Source organism: Miniopterus natalensis, chromosome 18 (genome assembly GCF_054644295.1).
Source record: "Miniopterus natalensis isolate mMinNat1 chromosome 18, mMinNat1.hap1, whole genome shotgun sequence".
Lineage (NCBI taxonomy): Eukaryota > Metazoa > Chordata > Mammalia > Chiroptera > Miniopteridae > Miniopterus > Miniopterus natalensis.
Window position 1 is genome coordinate 8,113,806 of NC_142098.1, and position 17,200 is coordinate 8,131,005.

The following is a 17,200-nucleotide window of genomic DNA, read 5'->3' on the forward strand; positions in this document are numbered from 1 at the left end:
TAGCCGGGACCTCTGGAGACAATTCCTCGGCGGCACCGACTCACAGCCCCATTAAAAATATCAATTAAGTTCTCTGGTGCGACCGGGCAAAAGCTAGGAAATTAACTTTCTGCGCGGCGTTCTGAGGCCTGGCTCCAGATACATCCCGCATTGTACAGGCATGAGGCACGTTTAAAAAGTGATAGAAAGATACTCCTTTCAGGGCTAACCACCCAGGTCATTTTGAGCCCTGCTGTTTAATAATTTCTTTCTATGTCATGAGCTAAGTTTTCAAAGTGTAAATTTCATATATATCTGTCTCTGTCTCTGTCTCCTCTTTGTAAACACACACTCCTGGATCCCATGATCAATGTCGCCATCACAGTCCAGGAACGTAATACCAACAGGAAGAACTCCAATTTTTAAGAAAGGAAAACAAGAAACTTGCAGTAACTTAGTGAGTAGGTGCCAAGTCTCATGCTTTATATCTAATTGACAGGAACTGTGGGCATCAAAGGAGACGCATACTGAGCTTCAATGTGCGTAAAATGGATATTAGCATTTTAAAGAGGGGGATTAACACATTAATCCAAGTAATTTTCACATATTGCTTCTAATAAAATCTTCAGTGTAAAACGCTTAATGAGGCCAATCATAGGCATCCACTTAGTGGGCCGATTAGGGATAACATGAAAGTATTTCTTTTTCATGGGTTTTCTGAGGTTTATGCTTTTTGCTTATTAAAAATAAAAATGGGACCTGCGTTTCAGCTCTTCATAAGAAAATGTTGAAAATGCAAACGACTTTCTCATGCTACTGTGTAGGTGTAAATTACTGAGAAGGTGTGGCCTGCGGTGGAGATCTGAAATCCTGAGGGGTGGCAGTCAGGGGAAGGGGAAAACAGGAAAATAAATGAGTACACAAAACTTTAACCCTTCAAGCCCAGGCCTCACCCTCCCAGCTTCCCACGAATTACAGATTATATGCAGCACAGTAATTACAGAAATCTCGGCTGAGAGCTTTCATGTGAGCGTTTACTCAGGAGGAGGCAGTGTCTCTGGAGCAGTTCCTTTCACGCCTCCAAGTCCTCCCCGTGCTGCTCATGGACAGACCGTAGGGCATGGAGTGCTTCCACTGTCACCCTGAGCTGGCCAATTCTTCCACCACCTGCTCGAGCATCCCACACTAGGGAGAGAAGAGCAGATACACGTTAATGTCACCCCACAGATTCTCCTTCAGGGAGGTGGCTGCAACAGTTGAAAAGATGCAAATTCCTCTATAAAAGTCCAAAGTCCACTGACATCTCACAAATCTAAAAATTACAGCTGCCACATGTGTAGGAAGATACACATTTTACACATTTCAGATGTGCTGAAACTAGTGAGCTAATCATGACATTTACCCATGAAGGGCTACAGGATACTTATTCCAACACAGTCAGAATTTCTAAGCTAGGAAGAAATACAAAGTCTAAAAGGGATCGAGATACAACAAAGAAGAATTTGTCCTAACCATTGTAAAGAAGTTACACAATCATAGCTTGGATGGGTTATCTATCTTTCCAAGGAAAACATTCCATTTATGATAGATTTGCTGGGAAATTAGAAAAAGTGAAAATGGCAGATGCAGGGACATTGAGGTCTATGGACTGGCTCTGAGGGTCCATGAACTGATGCTGGGGGAAAGCAGGCGAGGAGTCTTGAGTGAGCGTGGCCTCTGGGCGGGGCTGTGCTTCAGTGGAGTACCAAAGGCAGGCGGCGGGGCGCAAGCACCGGGCTTCCCTGAGCTCAGTGGTGGGGTGGGTGGGATGCTGGTTCAGGACCTGGGACCTGCCCCTCTGTGCACCCTGACAAGTGCCAGTGACTCAAGGCCAGAACCCTGAACTTTGTAAGCTTGATGGCACTTATGAGTCCATGCAGTTTCCTGTTTATATTCCTTGTGGCTTTACTTGAACTTTATAATGTGTGTGTGTTTCATTCCAAGAAAATCTGTAAGAAAACCTTCAAACCAAACTTGGTACACAAAGACTCGGGTGCAGAATGAATGGGCAGGGAGACTGCAGGGGCACCCGTGGGCCCCGCTCATTCCCAAGGGTTTAACCTCTCCTTTGGGACTTCTTACCTCTGTCTTGCACAGAACAAAACATTAAAATCCTAAACTGACTAGTGCTTAATATTTTGACTTTCCCAAAAATGGCCACAGCCACTGTCTGTCAGGCCAGTGCAGCCAGGTGCGGTCTTGCAGAATGAGACCGTGGGTTGTTAAACAGAATGGACTGGAAAAAAGATTAAGAATATAAAGCATATATAATTTTGGTCATTTCTGCCAGATTTTCGTGGTCCTGGGTGTCTTTATTGGGTGGTTTAGGCTAGTATTTTAATTCTCTCACCTTTCTCTTCTGTGGCTGCCACAAAGTTGTGGCCAATTGTCCTGTTCGATATGTCTGGTTTATAAAAATGTCTCAGAACAGGTTTCTAATGTGGTTATTTGGTCTGATTTACTCAGTTGGGCTTGACTCTGACTTTGAGCACCTGACACATCTCCAGGCATTAACGTGGCTGGCCGTGGTGCCAGGGGGCTCTGCTCACTTAACACAAGAGACCAGGGTGCAGCTGCATTCCTCCAGGCACTGTGGGATGCCCAGGCCACATTCCTCCAGCATGCTCCAGGCATGTCACACAAGGAGAGAGGGTGGAGATGGAGCCGCGCTGGGACCCATACCGGGGGAGGTGAGACCCAGCAGAGCACACTGGTCAGGAATCTCTCCTTCCCGAACCCTGCTGGGAAACAAGTGACCAAATGACTGGGTCCTTGACAGTGACCATCACTGGACTGTAGCCCTGAATGAGGGAGAAGGCTCGCGAGAGACACTGAAGGTCACTCAGGATAGCACGCCATAGCTGGAACAGCCTGCTTCGAGGCTCCACAAACAACATGAAAACATCCCATGGCCACATCTGTCACACACACACCCAATGCAAACAAAATGAATAATTCCTTGTGAAACACAACTAATTATTTTTAAATTTCTGTTGATTCAAAGGCAGGCAGCAAGGAGGACAGCGGAGGGATGTAGGGAGAGGCTTCCAGCTTCAACACACGTCAGCTTGGGTTGCAAAGGATTCGATTAACACGTGACTCACTGTCCCTGCAGCCAGCAAGGAGACGGTTTTAATAAAGACCCTGATTTCAGCAACTGCTGGGTGGACACACTGAGCAACACTTCTCCCCATACCATCGATATTTTGCTCCACGAGGTCTCTCCCTTCCTGAAACAGGTCTGCGAGGTCGACGTGAGCAACGCCGATGTCCTCACACTCCAGGTCCTGCTCTTCCTCTGGAGGGTCACTGACCACAGTGAAGCGGATGCTGAGAAAGAACAAAACAGGGAAAATCACTGCAGAGTGAAAAAAATCACCAGGAAACAAAACTCCCCAATGGGTGTTTATGACTATGGATGAATCTTGAAATTTGCAATTATTCCCATAAAAAGAACACCATACGAGGTTAGACAAGCTGGTATATGAACTGCTAGAATTATTATAGCACACCCGGCCTTCAAATGAACAGTAACCCACATTTTAAGCACTGGTTACATCTTTCTCTAGGATCTGAAGAAAGTACTTGGCCGAGAAGAACCGATGCTCACTGCTACTTACTATCTGATCCTATTTTGATATGTCTGCTTTTAAGGTAACATGATCTAATGAACACAGACCAGGGAGGGTAGGGCAGCATTCGCAATAGAAATGCAATATTTTCTATAGAAATGCACAGCTTTGGAGTTGCTGCTGAGCACTTTAACCCACCATGTGGTTCTATAAAACGCAGGGATCATGCTCTCTGCATCATGTTAGATAAAGGCTGTGGCCCTGCCCAACGGCAATATGAAATGTTTGCATTACTTCAGCAGTCTCTTAACTTAAAATCAGCGTCCAAGTTTCACTTTACTTTTAGACACATAATTGTGGGGTTCTGACTTGAATTAGTGACATGTGTTGAGGCCAAACACACTTGGACGAACCATAGGACAGGAATTTACAGTTAAGGATTATTCTTTTGATATGTCTTGGCACCACAGCTTAAACCACGGATGCTTGTAAACTACCATTTTAACCATTTTCAAAATGTATCCATCTCAAATCTGAAGTGAAACAAGAAACTTGCTTCTTAGATAACATTCTCAGATAAAAATCAAAGTCTCTGAAAATCTGGGCCTTGAAAAATAAATCTTTTCCAAACACGTAGGTAAACACGACAATAGTTTAAACCAATTTGCTAAAAATAAGTGTCCAACATTCCATTCCGTTACTAAGTCCATGTTTTGCTAACAATAAATTTTGGTTAGAAAACAAAATCCCTCACTTTGAAAGCAAAGGTAACCTCTTCACACAGTAACGGCGAGAAGTGCAGAGCCTGGTCTGCAGGTGGGAAAGATGAATATTTTGTGTGGCACATAAAATCCAGGGACTCAGGTGGAGTGGTTAAGGGCACCCATTATGGGTTCAAATTTCTGCTTTCCTGTTTATTAGCTGTGTGGCCTTGGACACATTCTTAACCTCTCTGATCTTGGCATCCTTATGTGTAGAATGGGGATAATTACACCGACCTCCTAGTGACACATGTAAGTAGAGTCCAGGACACAGTGAGCGCTGAGTAAACTTCTGCTCTTTTATTACTACCATTAATCTAGGTGGATTCACTTAAGCTTCTACATGTCCACAGGGAGAGAAAAAGAAGGCATGGGAGGGCCTGTTTCAATTGAAAACTGAGGTTCCCAAATTACACAGTGACCGTATCACTCACTTCAAAAAAGAATGACACAGAAAGAAGCTACCTAGAATGACTATGCTTGGAAGAGAGACATGAAAGGTGACATCTGATGCGCATCTTACACCCACAGGACTTACAGAGGCTACACAGACTGCATAAACATGGGCATATTCAAGAGGGTTGCTGTCTGAGAAAATAAATTCTTATGGATTAGGAGGTACTTTGAGTGATGTGACCTGAGTATCTCACTGGCTAACAGCTGTCTGTTGGCTATGGAAAATGTAAATGCAAACCCTTTATTTTTTCCTTAAGAAAAAGATCCTGTCCAGGGAGGAAAGGGGTGGGGCAGTCCCCCCATGGTGGGCAGAGAGTGACTGCTGAGGTCCTGAGCATCTGCCACCCTCTCTCAGTATTTCTCAGGCATGATATGGACCTCTGTACCTCTGTGGGGCATTTGGATAGCTTTAGAGAAACAATGATGACCGAGTGGGAGTCATTACAGTTACTGAGGACTTTTTTAGCTTTAAAACTATTTTGTTACAAATATGCAGGCCTTTTGAGGAAAGGCAGGTCTAAAATTAAAGCAGAATCTGCCCTTTTAAAAATAAACACTTCTGAGGAAACAAAGTCATTCGCCCACAACAAAGACGACAATCTATAGCATGTTCTGACATTCTAGAGCAAGGTGACACAGGCAGATGGGTACCACTGAACAGACCAGCAGGTCCAGCCCAGGGCTCATCCGTGGGGACAGAGCTCAGCCCTGGCCAGAGAGGGTCCAGCTGTTGACCACAGAGAAGTAGGTGACATGGCCAGTGTTGTTTAGTCATCGGTGGCCTGGGAGACCCTGGGGGCTGGTGGTATCTGAAGGGGCCTTGAAAGAAGATGATGTACACAGAGTAAAACACCTGTGGGGTTATCTACCACCCTGGGAAAAGCAGAACCAAAGGCTAGCTTCCAGGGTGTGCCATCCCTTCTTCAGAATCGCGATCCAAAGAAATGACATGCGTATTTTAAGGAGGTCATGAAAAGCTACATCATATTCTAAGAGCTAAGAATTATAGTCTCCTGTCTTAAAACAAAACGAAAATGTTAGTTTGGAGGTGTATAATTTCTCTTCTGAAACAGAACTGCAGAGTTTCCTGTTCAAATTTGTCCCCCACCACCTCAATGCATTAAAAATGATAAAACGATGATTTAACTGTGATAGTAAGATAAAAACTGGTCTGAAAGGCCAAGGAGCTATTAAAATAACAATATTAACATTACTGCTACTTACACGCATTGCAACAAACACTTGCTGTGCACTTAACTGCCTGGCAAGTGCTAGTCTCTCCGTGGTACATTCACTGTCTCCTTTAACCTTTGCAATGACCCTGTGTGGCATTATCATCTCCATTTCACAGACAAAGGAAATGAGGCACAGGGTGGTTAAGTAACTTGTCCAAGGTCACACAGCTGGAAAGTGATGGAACAAGAATTTATGCCCAAGCCACTGGCTCCAGAGGGCACCCTCCCTGCGAGCACTGCTAGGCTCCTACAGTCACACGTGAACAGCGATGGGACACTATATGCACTGTACAGTCCTGGTTTTCAGAGCACACAGGATCCGTGCAGGTACCCTGCATGGTAGGCGGGGCAGCTGTATTTCCAGGGCAAAAGAGACCCAGGGGGTCAGTGCTCTGATTCCCCATCACCGCACGGCGCTACGGAGGCCTGCTCTGAACCCCAGCGCACCGGGAGTGCTGAATGTACCTGTTATTAGGCATCTCTCGTTTTTGTAGTATAGCTTTTAAAATGTCCCTCTTCGCTCGGTTGTTTTCTTTATCCACATAGATCACTGTAACAGAAAAAGAAAAGCCCACACAGGGTCAGTCAGGACCACGCACATAGTACTGTTCTGGGCTCAGACAGACGCCCGTTTCCCGAGACGAGCCACGCGCCTCACTTCGCCTGGGAACAGAGCTGCCCGGAAGTCGGAACCAAACCCGAGCAGTCCAGTGCTGTGATGCCGTGTCCCTGCAGGTTCCCGTGCCACTGTCAGGACAGGCACGGGCGACCCCCAAGAGTGCCACGTCGCTGTCGCTGCCTGTTAGTGGCACTGGCAGTCAGGACGGAAAAGCTGGGGTCTGCACTGCTTGTGTTGGAGGGATTTACCGCATCCCTCGCCCCGGAAGCCAGTGGCAGTGGCAGTGTATGGCGCAGCACGTGTCCCCGGCAGGCTGGGACTTAATCCGCCCTCCTGCAGCCACATGCAATGAAGAGGCATCTGGGCGCAGGGCCGAGGGACCCACAGCCTGACGGCGGGGCTGCGGCGGGGGACACGGAGAGAAACACGGGGAGAAAAAGAGGCTTTGAGGGGTGAAGTTTGTCTTTGGTTTTTAAAGGGACATGCTGGCATGCAGGGACGTAGAAGACTCTGCTTCACTGAAATACAAGACTGGAGAACTGCTCGCAAGTCCCACCAGGAAGAAGCCGTGGACACGAAGCTGTGAACAAGCACCTGCAGTTGGGGAAACGGCATCTCAGGGTGCGAACAGTCCAGCTTCACCCGACTCCCCGCTCTCAGCTCGGCGCCTTCCCGCTGTGCCTTAGCTTCTGGACATTTCTCTGTCAGGTGCCACGTTGGAATTAAAGGCTCCCCTGTGACCAGATCTCAACTCAGAGATGACCCCTGATCAAAAGTACACAGAGTGGGCGATGCCACAATGATTCCACAGCCAGGCTCCAAGGGAACAAACACATTTCATCCTGTAACGTCTCCCTGGACAATTTTAGTCCAGTCTCACATTATGATGCCATCAAATGATGTCATCGTTTGGCTCAGTTGAGCAAATACTAACTGAGGGCTGAGGGCGGGCGATGCGCCGGCACTGAGCGAGGCCCACAAGGCGGGAGCCCAGGCATCCGCGCGGGGAGTGCCGGAGCGCGAGGGAGGCAGGAGCCACGGCCCAGTACTGCCAGCCTGCTGCTCTCGCACGGTGCCCTAGCAGGGAACGTGACTAATTACATAGGTCACTGAAGATTTACAGGGATCAAACAAGACGGGGGGTTCAGAGTGTTTTGTAAATACAGTGTTTTACAGAAAGCCTGCTAATAGACAAGTTCTACTAATGCTGGACAATGCACCTTATGTTGGGACGAAGGTCCCCAAGGTCCCCTTGTTAGGAAGTAGCAGAGCCAGAGCGAGTGCAGCGACACCTGTCTCCAGGGCCTGCCTTCTCAACCTGCATGCTGTAACCTCTCCTCCTCCCACCCGAAGCCAAACTTTCCTGTTGTGTAAGTGGCCACCACACTGCTGGCACAGACCAGAGTGAGGGCGTGCATTCTAAAACTACAAGGGAAGCCACCTGTTCTCCTTCCATCTTTCACAAAAGGGTATTGCTTAGAAACACCTGCTCCAGGGACCTTAAATAACTCTCTTGGCCAAACACTTTCAAAAATTCCTCTCTGAAAAAACTCAAGCTACTTACCAATAGTTGAGTTCTCCAAGGATGTACCCAATTAGAACTATAGCTATCCTGCTGGTACAGCAGGGCCTAGCTCGGGTGTGTCCATCTAGCCCGTGATCCATAGTCTCTGATGTGCAGCAGAGCACTCTGGAGGGCTTGCTAAATGCAGATTACTGAGTTCACCCCAGCTTCTGACTCAGTAGGCCTGGGGGAGGGCCCGAGAGTGTGCATTTCAACACCTTCCCAGGTGCTGCTGCTGCTCAGGATACCACACACTGGGAATCAAGGTGGAGCCCAGTATCTCTGCCCACTCTTGAATGGGACCAGGGACTAGTGAACATTTGTGTGCTGAACATGCGGGAAAGAGGAACACAATGGCCACTTCTAATTAGGTCACGATCCTAGGACATCCATTTATCTTCTGAAACTAGATAAAGTCTACAATTTCAAAAATTCAAACGCTTCCTTTAAAAAGCAATTCTGGTGATTATGAAAAATATCAGAACTTTCCAAAGTTAAGCTTTTTACCTTCCATTTTCATCAGAAATTACATTTGTTTAGGACTTGCTACATTTGGACCTAAAAGTACTGAAAGCATATGTCTCAAAAAGATGCAAACCACTAGTCCAAATACTTGTGTAGATTCTGACTGGTCTACCATTAAAATCATGTCCCTCACTTCTGCAGGCCGGAGAAGTTCTTACATGCTCTCTCAGTGTCATTTGGCAGAAGGTTTATTAGAAAGGACTGATGACCTTGAATCTCAGATAACCATTGTGTTAAAGTGTTACCACCCCCTAATCCTTTCTTTGCCAAGTTTCTCCTCCCATTAGCAACAAAATCTGAAGTTCTGCTTCTTTTACATATTCTGAATTAAACTTTAATGTCCCAAAAGATAGACTGTTCGATGCTTGGAGACTAAGGACCCACACCTGTGTAAGTCTCATAAAGACTTTGGATGACCTCACTCACCTTTTCCTTCCCACCGTCCATTCCCTAGAAGGCGTTATTCAGCCCAGACAGCATTCTTCAGATCTACGATTAATATTATCTCCTTTCAAACTATTTTCTTGCTTTCTCAGCAAAATTTTCAAGCCCAATAACATATGATTGTCTCATTCTTGCTACCATTGTCTAGTAATGTTTTTTCAGTGTTAGTAGCCCAAAGAAGATGCATTTTTTGTGTAGGTGAAACTGGTATTAATACCTCTTAATAAAGACTGAATTAGGTTATGAATAATCCTGGGGATCACTTGTCTAAGCCTCTCATTTTATATACCTAATTTAGACCTCAGTGTACAACTTCCTTTTGGTAAATCATTACAAATAATTAGATGAGCTAGTTACTTATTAACTAAAGATTCAAGGAGATTCCCCTGCAATGAAGGAGAGGTAAATATAACAACTAAAAATTAAACATTTTCATTATGTCATACTTAAGTGAAAAATAAAATAAAAGCTAGAAAATTAATAATAGTTATTTCTTAAATTTGATGATGACCTGGGACTTCATTTTTTCAGATAAAGTAGATGCAAAACAGCATTATTTTGCTTCTAAGCACAAAGTATGTTCCGCTCCTCTCCCCTCCCCCCAGATAAATATCCTTACAATGTTTTTCAATTAATCTTTAAAATTTTACATAGTCAAATCTTAATATGTAGGAATAGAAGCTGAGGAAAGATATGGTAAACACTATACTTAATTCATTTCTAATAGATTACTGGTTTTCTTGTTAGATCATATGGCTAATTCATAGAAAACAAGCAACTCTGAAAACACCAAAAGGATAGTAGGGTACCTTGCAGTAAAAGGAGAAAAAACAAAGCAAAAACAAAACCAATGCCAACCAACCAACCAAAACCCCCAAACAGATCTAGGTCGCCATGTGCAAACGTACAGCACTCAGGACACCTGAGCATGTATCAGGTCTCATCCAGATAATGATCTGCACTGCTCCTTAAGCAAAGGGGCACATCTGCTCTGGGGCATAGCCAAAATTTTCAGTGTACAATCAATTTCTAAAAAAAAAAAATTGTTGCCAGCCCAACCAACATTCTACTGCTGATCTTTACAAAGAATTATACAGAAAGCAAAAGAGTTGTCTTTTTTCTTGGAGTATTTCCATTGAGATTATTTGACTAAATAGGTCTTTCATTTCTAATGATATTTTGATATGATTTACTTTTCTGGTACTTTGCAATGAAAAGATCTATAGGAAGCTTGATAAAATATTTCTAGAAATGTTTCTGTTATATCAAGTCAATGAAAGGAAGGAGGGATCAGATTCTTGTCCTGACCACACCACTTATTCTCACATGATTTCTCAAGCTACCTGCTATTATAGAATTACAGAATTTGAGCTGGAAGGGATCTTAGAGAACATCTTATTCAATAGATAAGAAAATAAGAAACCATGACATTTAAACATCTTGCCTGAGTTCACATAACTAGTAAGAATTGTGGGCACAGAGGAGAGTAGACCAGACCTCTAAATACTCATGATTACTGTCATTAGTGTCTCAAGCAGTGAACACATTTCTAAAAGTGCAGCTAGAAAGAAAGTAATCACAAACACTTGTAATACTACTGATATAACAGCATGATTATACATATTGATTAAAACACAATTTATAAAACTAGCATGGGGTGGCCTGTTTTGGTAAAGATAATGCAACACTCTATCTTCATGGTTCATTTTAATATAGGCTTTAGGAGAACTTAATAAGTAGTTTTAATTTAGGGTCATGGCAGCTCGACATGACCTTTTTATACACCTCTCCAATTATACACTAACATACGATTTAAAAAACATCCTCAAGTTGGTTGACGTAAGAATTTACAGGTTGCCCACTGGGTCTGTACTGGTTCAGTAGATTTACATGTCAACCAGCTGATAAATAAAGCCCTAAATTAGGAGAAAACCTGCCTGCTGCTAAAAATGGGTGTGAACTAAATAGTGAAAGGTCTTGTAAGAACTTATGTCACTCGATTATAATCCTGAACATCTAGACACTGGGAGAGATAAACACACAGGGAGAGATACACACACTGGGAGAGATACATACACTGGGAGAGATACGCACACTGGGAGAGATACACACACTGGGAGAGATACATACACTGGGAGAGATACACACACTGGGAGAGATACACACACTGGGAGAGATACGCACACTGGGAGAGATACACACACTGGGAGAGATACATACACTGGGAGAGACACACACACTGGGAGAGACACGCACACTGGGAGAGATACACACACTGGGAGAGATACGCACACTGGGAGAGATACATACACTGGGAGAGACACACACACTGGGAGAGACACGCACACTGGGAGAGACACGCACACTGGGAGAGATACGCACACTGGGAGAGATACGCACACTGGGAGAGATAAACACACTGGGAGAGATACACACACTGGGAGAGATACGCACACTGGGAGAGATACACACACTGGGAGAGATACATACACTGGGATAGACACATACAGAGGGAGAGATACACACACTGGGAGGGATATACACACTGGGAGAGATACATACAGAGGGAGATACACTGGGAGAGGCACACACTGGGAGAGGCATATGTTATAAAAACATCTGGGTGAAGGACTCAGGCCATGGAATCACTTGAATCCATGATTAAAACAAGACTCTACCCCCTGTGAAATATCAAGTATTTTCATTAAATTTAACTGTAGAAGGAGGTGCATTTTTAAATGATGCTGTGAGATCAGAAACACCTAGAAACACTGTCTCCTACTGTTTCTGTTTTCACTTCAGCATTTCTTCAACTCTGCTCAATCTGTTTACCCCATGGCACAGCTTCAGCTTCCTCCCTCCCTCCCTCCCTCCCTCCCTCCCTCCCTCCCTCCCTCCCTTCCTTCCTTCCTTCCTTCCTTCCTTCCTTCCTTCCTTCCTTCCTTCCTTCCTTCCTTCCTTCCTTCCTTCCTTCCTTCCTTCCTTCCTCTTTCTTCTTTCTCTTTCTTTCTTTCTTTCTTTCTTTCTTTCTTTCTTTCTTTCTTTCTTTCTTTCTTTCTTTCTTCTTCTCTTTCTTTCTTTCTCTCTCTCTCTCTCTCTCTTTCTTTCTTTCTTTCTTTCTTTCTTTCTTTCTTTCTTTCTTTCTTTCTTTCTTTCTTTCCTCTCTCTCTCTCTCTCCCTCCCTCCTTTCTTTCTTTCTTTCTTTCTTTCTTTCTTTCTTTCTTTCTTTCTTTCTTTCTTTCTTTCTTTCTTTCTTTCTTTCTTTCTTTCTTTCTTTTCTTTCTTTCTTTCTTTCTTTCTTTCTTTCTTTCTTTCTTTCTTTCTTTCTTTCTTTCTTTCTTTCTTTCTTTCTCTTTCTTTCTTTTCTTTCTTTCTTTCTTTTTCTCCCCCTTCCCTTCCCTTCCCTTCCCTTCCCTTCCCTTCCCTTCCCTTCCCTTCCCTTCCCTTCCCTTCCCTTCCCTTCCCTTCCCTCTTCCCTTCCCTCTTCCCTTCCCTCTTCCCTTCCCTCTTCCCTTCCCTCTTCCCTTCCCTCTTCCCTTCCCTCTTCCCTTCCCTCTTCCCTTCCCTCTTCCCTTCCCTCTTCCCTTCCCTCTTCCCTTCCCTCTTCCCTTCCCTCTTCCCTTCCCTCTTCCCTTCCCTCTTCCCTTCCCTCTTCCCTTCCCTCTTCCCTTCCCTCTTCCCTTCCCTCTTCCCTTCCCTCTTCCCTCCCTTCTTCCCTCCCTTCTTCCCTCCCTTCTTCCCTTCTTCCCTTCTTTCTTCTTTCTCTCTCTCTCTCTCCCTCCCTCCCTTCCTCCCTTCCTTCTCTTTCTCCCTCCCCTGCCTCCCTCCCTGCCTCCCTGCCTCCCTCCCTGCCTCCCTCCCTCCCTCCCTCCCTCCTTCCTTCTTGTTCCTTAATCCTCTGAGGCTGTGTTTGGAAAGGAAGGGCCCAGAGGAAGGTTGAAATGGAGGGAGAGGGCCACCCATCGGCCAACTGCCTCCTGGACTCGCCTAGACCGGGGATAAGCCCGCAGCCCCTTGGTGTGCAGGACGACGCTCCGGCCACCGAGCCACGGGCCAGGGCAACAGAGCCGACTCTCACTCATTCTGAGGAGAGGCTGTGATTCCGCGCGGGGCGCATGTTCTCCTCGTTCCTCCCGGCCGACCCGCGGGCAGCACCTACCGTGGCTGTGGTTATAGTGGACCCACTGCCCGCTCCGGGGTTTCGGGAGGGACACAGGCGTCTCCTCGGCAGGAAGGCTGTAGAATCGGCACTCAACGAACAGCCGCTGGATGGTGTCATCCGCAGTTACTCGACAATCGCTGAGGCTTAGAGCTATGATCTCAATCCGAATCTTCTCTGATGTCTGTTTAAAGAGAGGGGGAGACAAAACCCAACAACTAAGAAACAATAAAACAAATGAACCAAAAATCCTTTATTCTTTTTTTACTCTCAATTTTAAATAAAACATGAGGCCAGTGGGCTTCTGTTTTGGAAGGCACCCTGCACTAGTACTTAGTTTCCCAGGACGGGTTACTCACGACAGAGAGAGACAGAATGAGATCCTGATGCCCCAGGGCTCCGCGTTACCAGTGTCACGGCAATAGTCTCCTGATTTACATTGGAGGCTATAAATACCCCACTAGTGTCGATGGGGAGTGACGGTTATGAGATCTTCATCTCTGATTGCTTTCAGAATGACAAGTTATCAGCTGGCCTTCTTTCAAACTATGTGATGAAGGACATGTTGATCATGGCTTTTACTTAATCTACCGTACCTGCGAAAGTTTCCGTTATTCAGAGATCAAAGCCTGCTGAATACTTTATAGCCATGATGCTAATATATGTAGCTATATGAACCCATATTAACTAGAGCAGAGCCTACAAGTCACTCTCTTACATATTCTGCCATATTTCATTCAATAAGTAGTTTTCAAACAAAAGAAACAAAATTTTTATCCCATTTAACATGTTTTCTCATGATTTATTTCATATCATTTTTTCAGAATTAGCAAATAAAATACGTATTTGTTTGACAGTGTAATTTGCACTTCAATTCTTAATAGATTTCGGTGCCACAGACATTATTATAGGAGTCACACATGTTTCCTTGAGTAATGATTTAAGACAAATAATAGCCCTGGCCGGTGTGGCTCAGTGGGCCGGGTGTCCTCCTGCACTGAGAGGTCCCTGGTTCAATTCCCAGGCAGGGCATGTGCCTGGGTTGTGGGCTCGATCCCCAGTAGGGGGCGTGCAGGAGGCAGCTGGTGGATGCTACATTGATGTTTCTCCCTCTCCCTCTCTGTTCCTCTCTAAAATCAATAATAAAAACATATTTTAAGAAAAACAAATAATAGACCATGACTTAATGAGATCACTATAAGATAACGCCTCAGTTAAATGTTTGCTCTTACAGTTTTACATTTGTTCTTCATTCCCCTTTACTAAATTCAAAGGCATGCTACTGTAAATTATAGAACTTCAAACCATAATTAGAAAATTCTGAAACTAAGACCTGTTTATATGACCAAGGTTTAGAAATTCACTGTTAAATATAAGTCAGTGTGTAAATTTACCACAGTGATTACTTAGATATTTCAAAGCATATAATATAATTAATCAAACTGAACAGCATAAGTGTCCTGTTATAACAATGTCCTCATAAAGAGCAATTTCCATTGCTGTCCAACCCCCTCAATATTGGATGAAGTAATTTTACCCCCTTCTTTCAAAAGACATTTTCTTTTATTATGTATTCTGAGACACTTCCACTAAAAACCCAAATCTGAATATTTCAATAAGGTTATTTTATTATTCAGTAGATTCATGGAAATTTTACTAGGATGACAGAAAATCCCACACCATTCTGTCTCCACTAATACAGGTGCAAGGCTGCGCTGGCAATATTACCAGGATTAGCATAGTATGATGAAATATTTAAAGGAAATTTTTTTCTAAAACCTAATAAATCAAATGACTGCCAAATGTCATTAAAGTGATGGTCTTTGACTTGAATATGCTTTTCATATTCAAATTTGAAAAGAGAGAGATGAAAGCCCGGAAAGGTTACTCGGTTTCAACTAATAACCTCGAGCCCTCTCCATTCACGTGCATAAGAAATGAAGTTGGCTCTATTGTCTAATCTCACTCAGAACAGCCCTTCTCTGCTTGCTGAAGACTGACACGGTAAAGAAAATATTTTAAATATTATTTTTTCCTTCAAATGTATTGTGGTGGTCAAAATACCACACACCAACACACTTTACAATTCTGGTTCGAATGCAGCAGAGTGCATAGCTAAGTCCTTTACACAACTTGTAGTTTGCCCAACACAGAACTGTTATAATAATGTGTCTTATAAAATCATCCTGTGTCTACACAAAAGAATAAAAAAAACCAGCCATGAAAAAACTGAAAGAGGTATACATGGTTATTTCTACACTGTGAAGACAGGACGTTAAAACTGTTTATCACAAGACCCAATGAGGAGACAAATGGACTTTAAATAGCAGGGGAATCAAATTTATTTAAGTGCTTGTTTTATGAACAATGTATCAACTGTACAATCTGCATATGAAAAGTTGCATTATTATAAGAATGAGATTAGACTGTCAAATAAGACGATATTTTTGTCAAAAATAATTCCAAGTGAAAGTAGATACTTGGACCACAGTCAAAAAACAAACCAACAAACCAGGAAAACCCACCATATTATCCAAAGAAATAAAAGAGCTGGAAATTCTTTTTATGACACCTATCTTCTTTTCTGGTCCTGTTCCCCCCGCCCCCAGCCTATCACATGTCCTTTTTAATTCTCTAATATCACTGACAGAAGTTATTAGTTACCATTTCTTTGTTCCTTTGGTGCTACATGAGTCAACTTAAAATAAATCCCAAACAGGTAAGTTCCAAATAGTATATATCTGGGGAAGCATGCTCTGAGTGAAGAATTTTCCAAACATTGTACATTTTGGCCAACTTCTTTTCCAACCCCGGAACGACTCTGGTTGTGCTCCTGCCCCTGGGCATCAAAAGCTCGAGCAGGACACGTAGGCAGACTCTGGAGAGCAAGAGCGGCCGCAGCATGACCACAGCTCCAATGGGGGCTCTCCCACCTCCGTCCCGCTCCCGGCGAGGCCCCTCCACCTGCGCTGCGATCGGCGAGGCCCCCTCCACCTGCGCTGCAACCGGCGAGGCCCCTCCACCTGCGCTGCAACCGGCGAGGCCCCTCCACCTGCGCTGCAACCATGAGGCCCCCTCCACCTGCCCTGCAACCGGTGAGGCCCCTCCACCTGCGCTGCAACCGGCGAGGCCCCTCCACCTGCGCTGCAACCATGAGGCCCCCTCCACCTGCGCTGCAACCGGCGAGGCCCCTCCACCTGCCCTGCAACTGGCGAGGCCCCTCCACCTGCGCTGCGACCGGCGAGGCCCCCTCCACTTGCGCTGCGACCAAAGACCCTGGCGCCGGGCTCGCCGCTTCCATTCCACACCTGTCACCCTGCAGCTCGCCCGCTGTTCGATTTCCTTGCTAAGTATCTCGATGATTCAGTGAATTATTGAAGGTTTATCATATCTGAAACACTGTGCCAGCAATTGGGGATCTAAAGACAAAACAAGATGTGGTTTCTTTTCTCAGTTTTACCTCTAGATAAACTTCGCCAGGTGCTCAGCGGCCCTGAGGGAGGAAGTGACACAGCAACTCCCGTGTTAGAGGCTGACATGTGACAGGCTAAGGAGGGAGGCAACGGGCGGCATCATGAAGGGTTGGCGGTTCAGACTGTACGCAGACGGAGGGGCGGATGAGACTACCAGCCCGGGGACACGGGGTGATTATCTGGTGTGGCATGCGGTAGATGCTCGGTAAACGAGCGGCCCCACTCTTGTGGCTGCAGGCGAGGCGAGGCACTCCTGCTCCTAATCCCTTGCCCGCAGCCTCAGCTATTCTCTCCTTAAGAACAAATCAGACATCACCTCTCTGCCTGCAAACTTTCTATTACCCTACACTCCAGCCGTTTCCCCAGACTTGTGT

The 17,200-nt window shown here is 45.0% G+C and overlaps 1 protein-coding gene across 1 annotated transcript in view; it reads right to left on the reverse strand.

Annotated features, from left to right (window-relative positions):
* Positions 1-298: 298 nt before the first annotated feature.
* RPGRIP1L (RPGRIP1 like) overlaps positions 299-17,200 on the reverse strand; it is an 85,020-nt gene continuing 68,118 nt past the window's right edge. Inside the window, exons 23-26 of the mRNA XM_016221053.2 lie at positions 13,354-13,537; positions 6,508-6,592; positions 3,215-3,348; positions 299-1,164 (exon numbers count right to left, since the gene is read on the reverse strand). Coding sequence (XP_016076539.2) covers positions 1,052-1,164; positions 3,215-3,348; positions 6,508-6,592; positions 13,354-13,537 — 516 coding nt within the window. The 3' untranslated portion in view covers positions 299-1,051. The remainder of the gene's footprint in view (positions 1,165-3,214; positions 3,349-6,507; positions 6,593-13,353; positions 13,538-17,200) is intronic.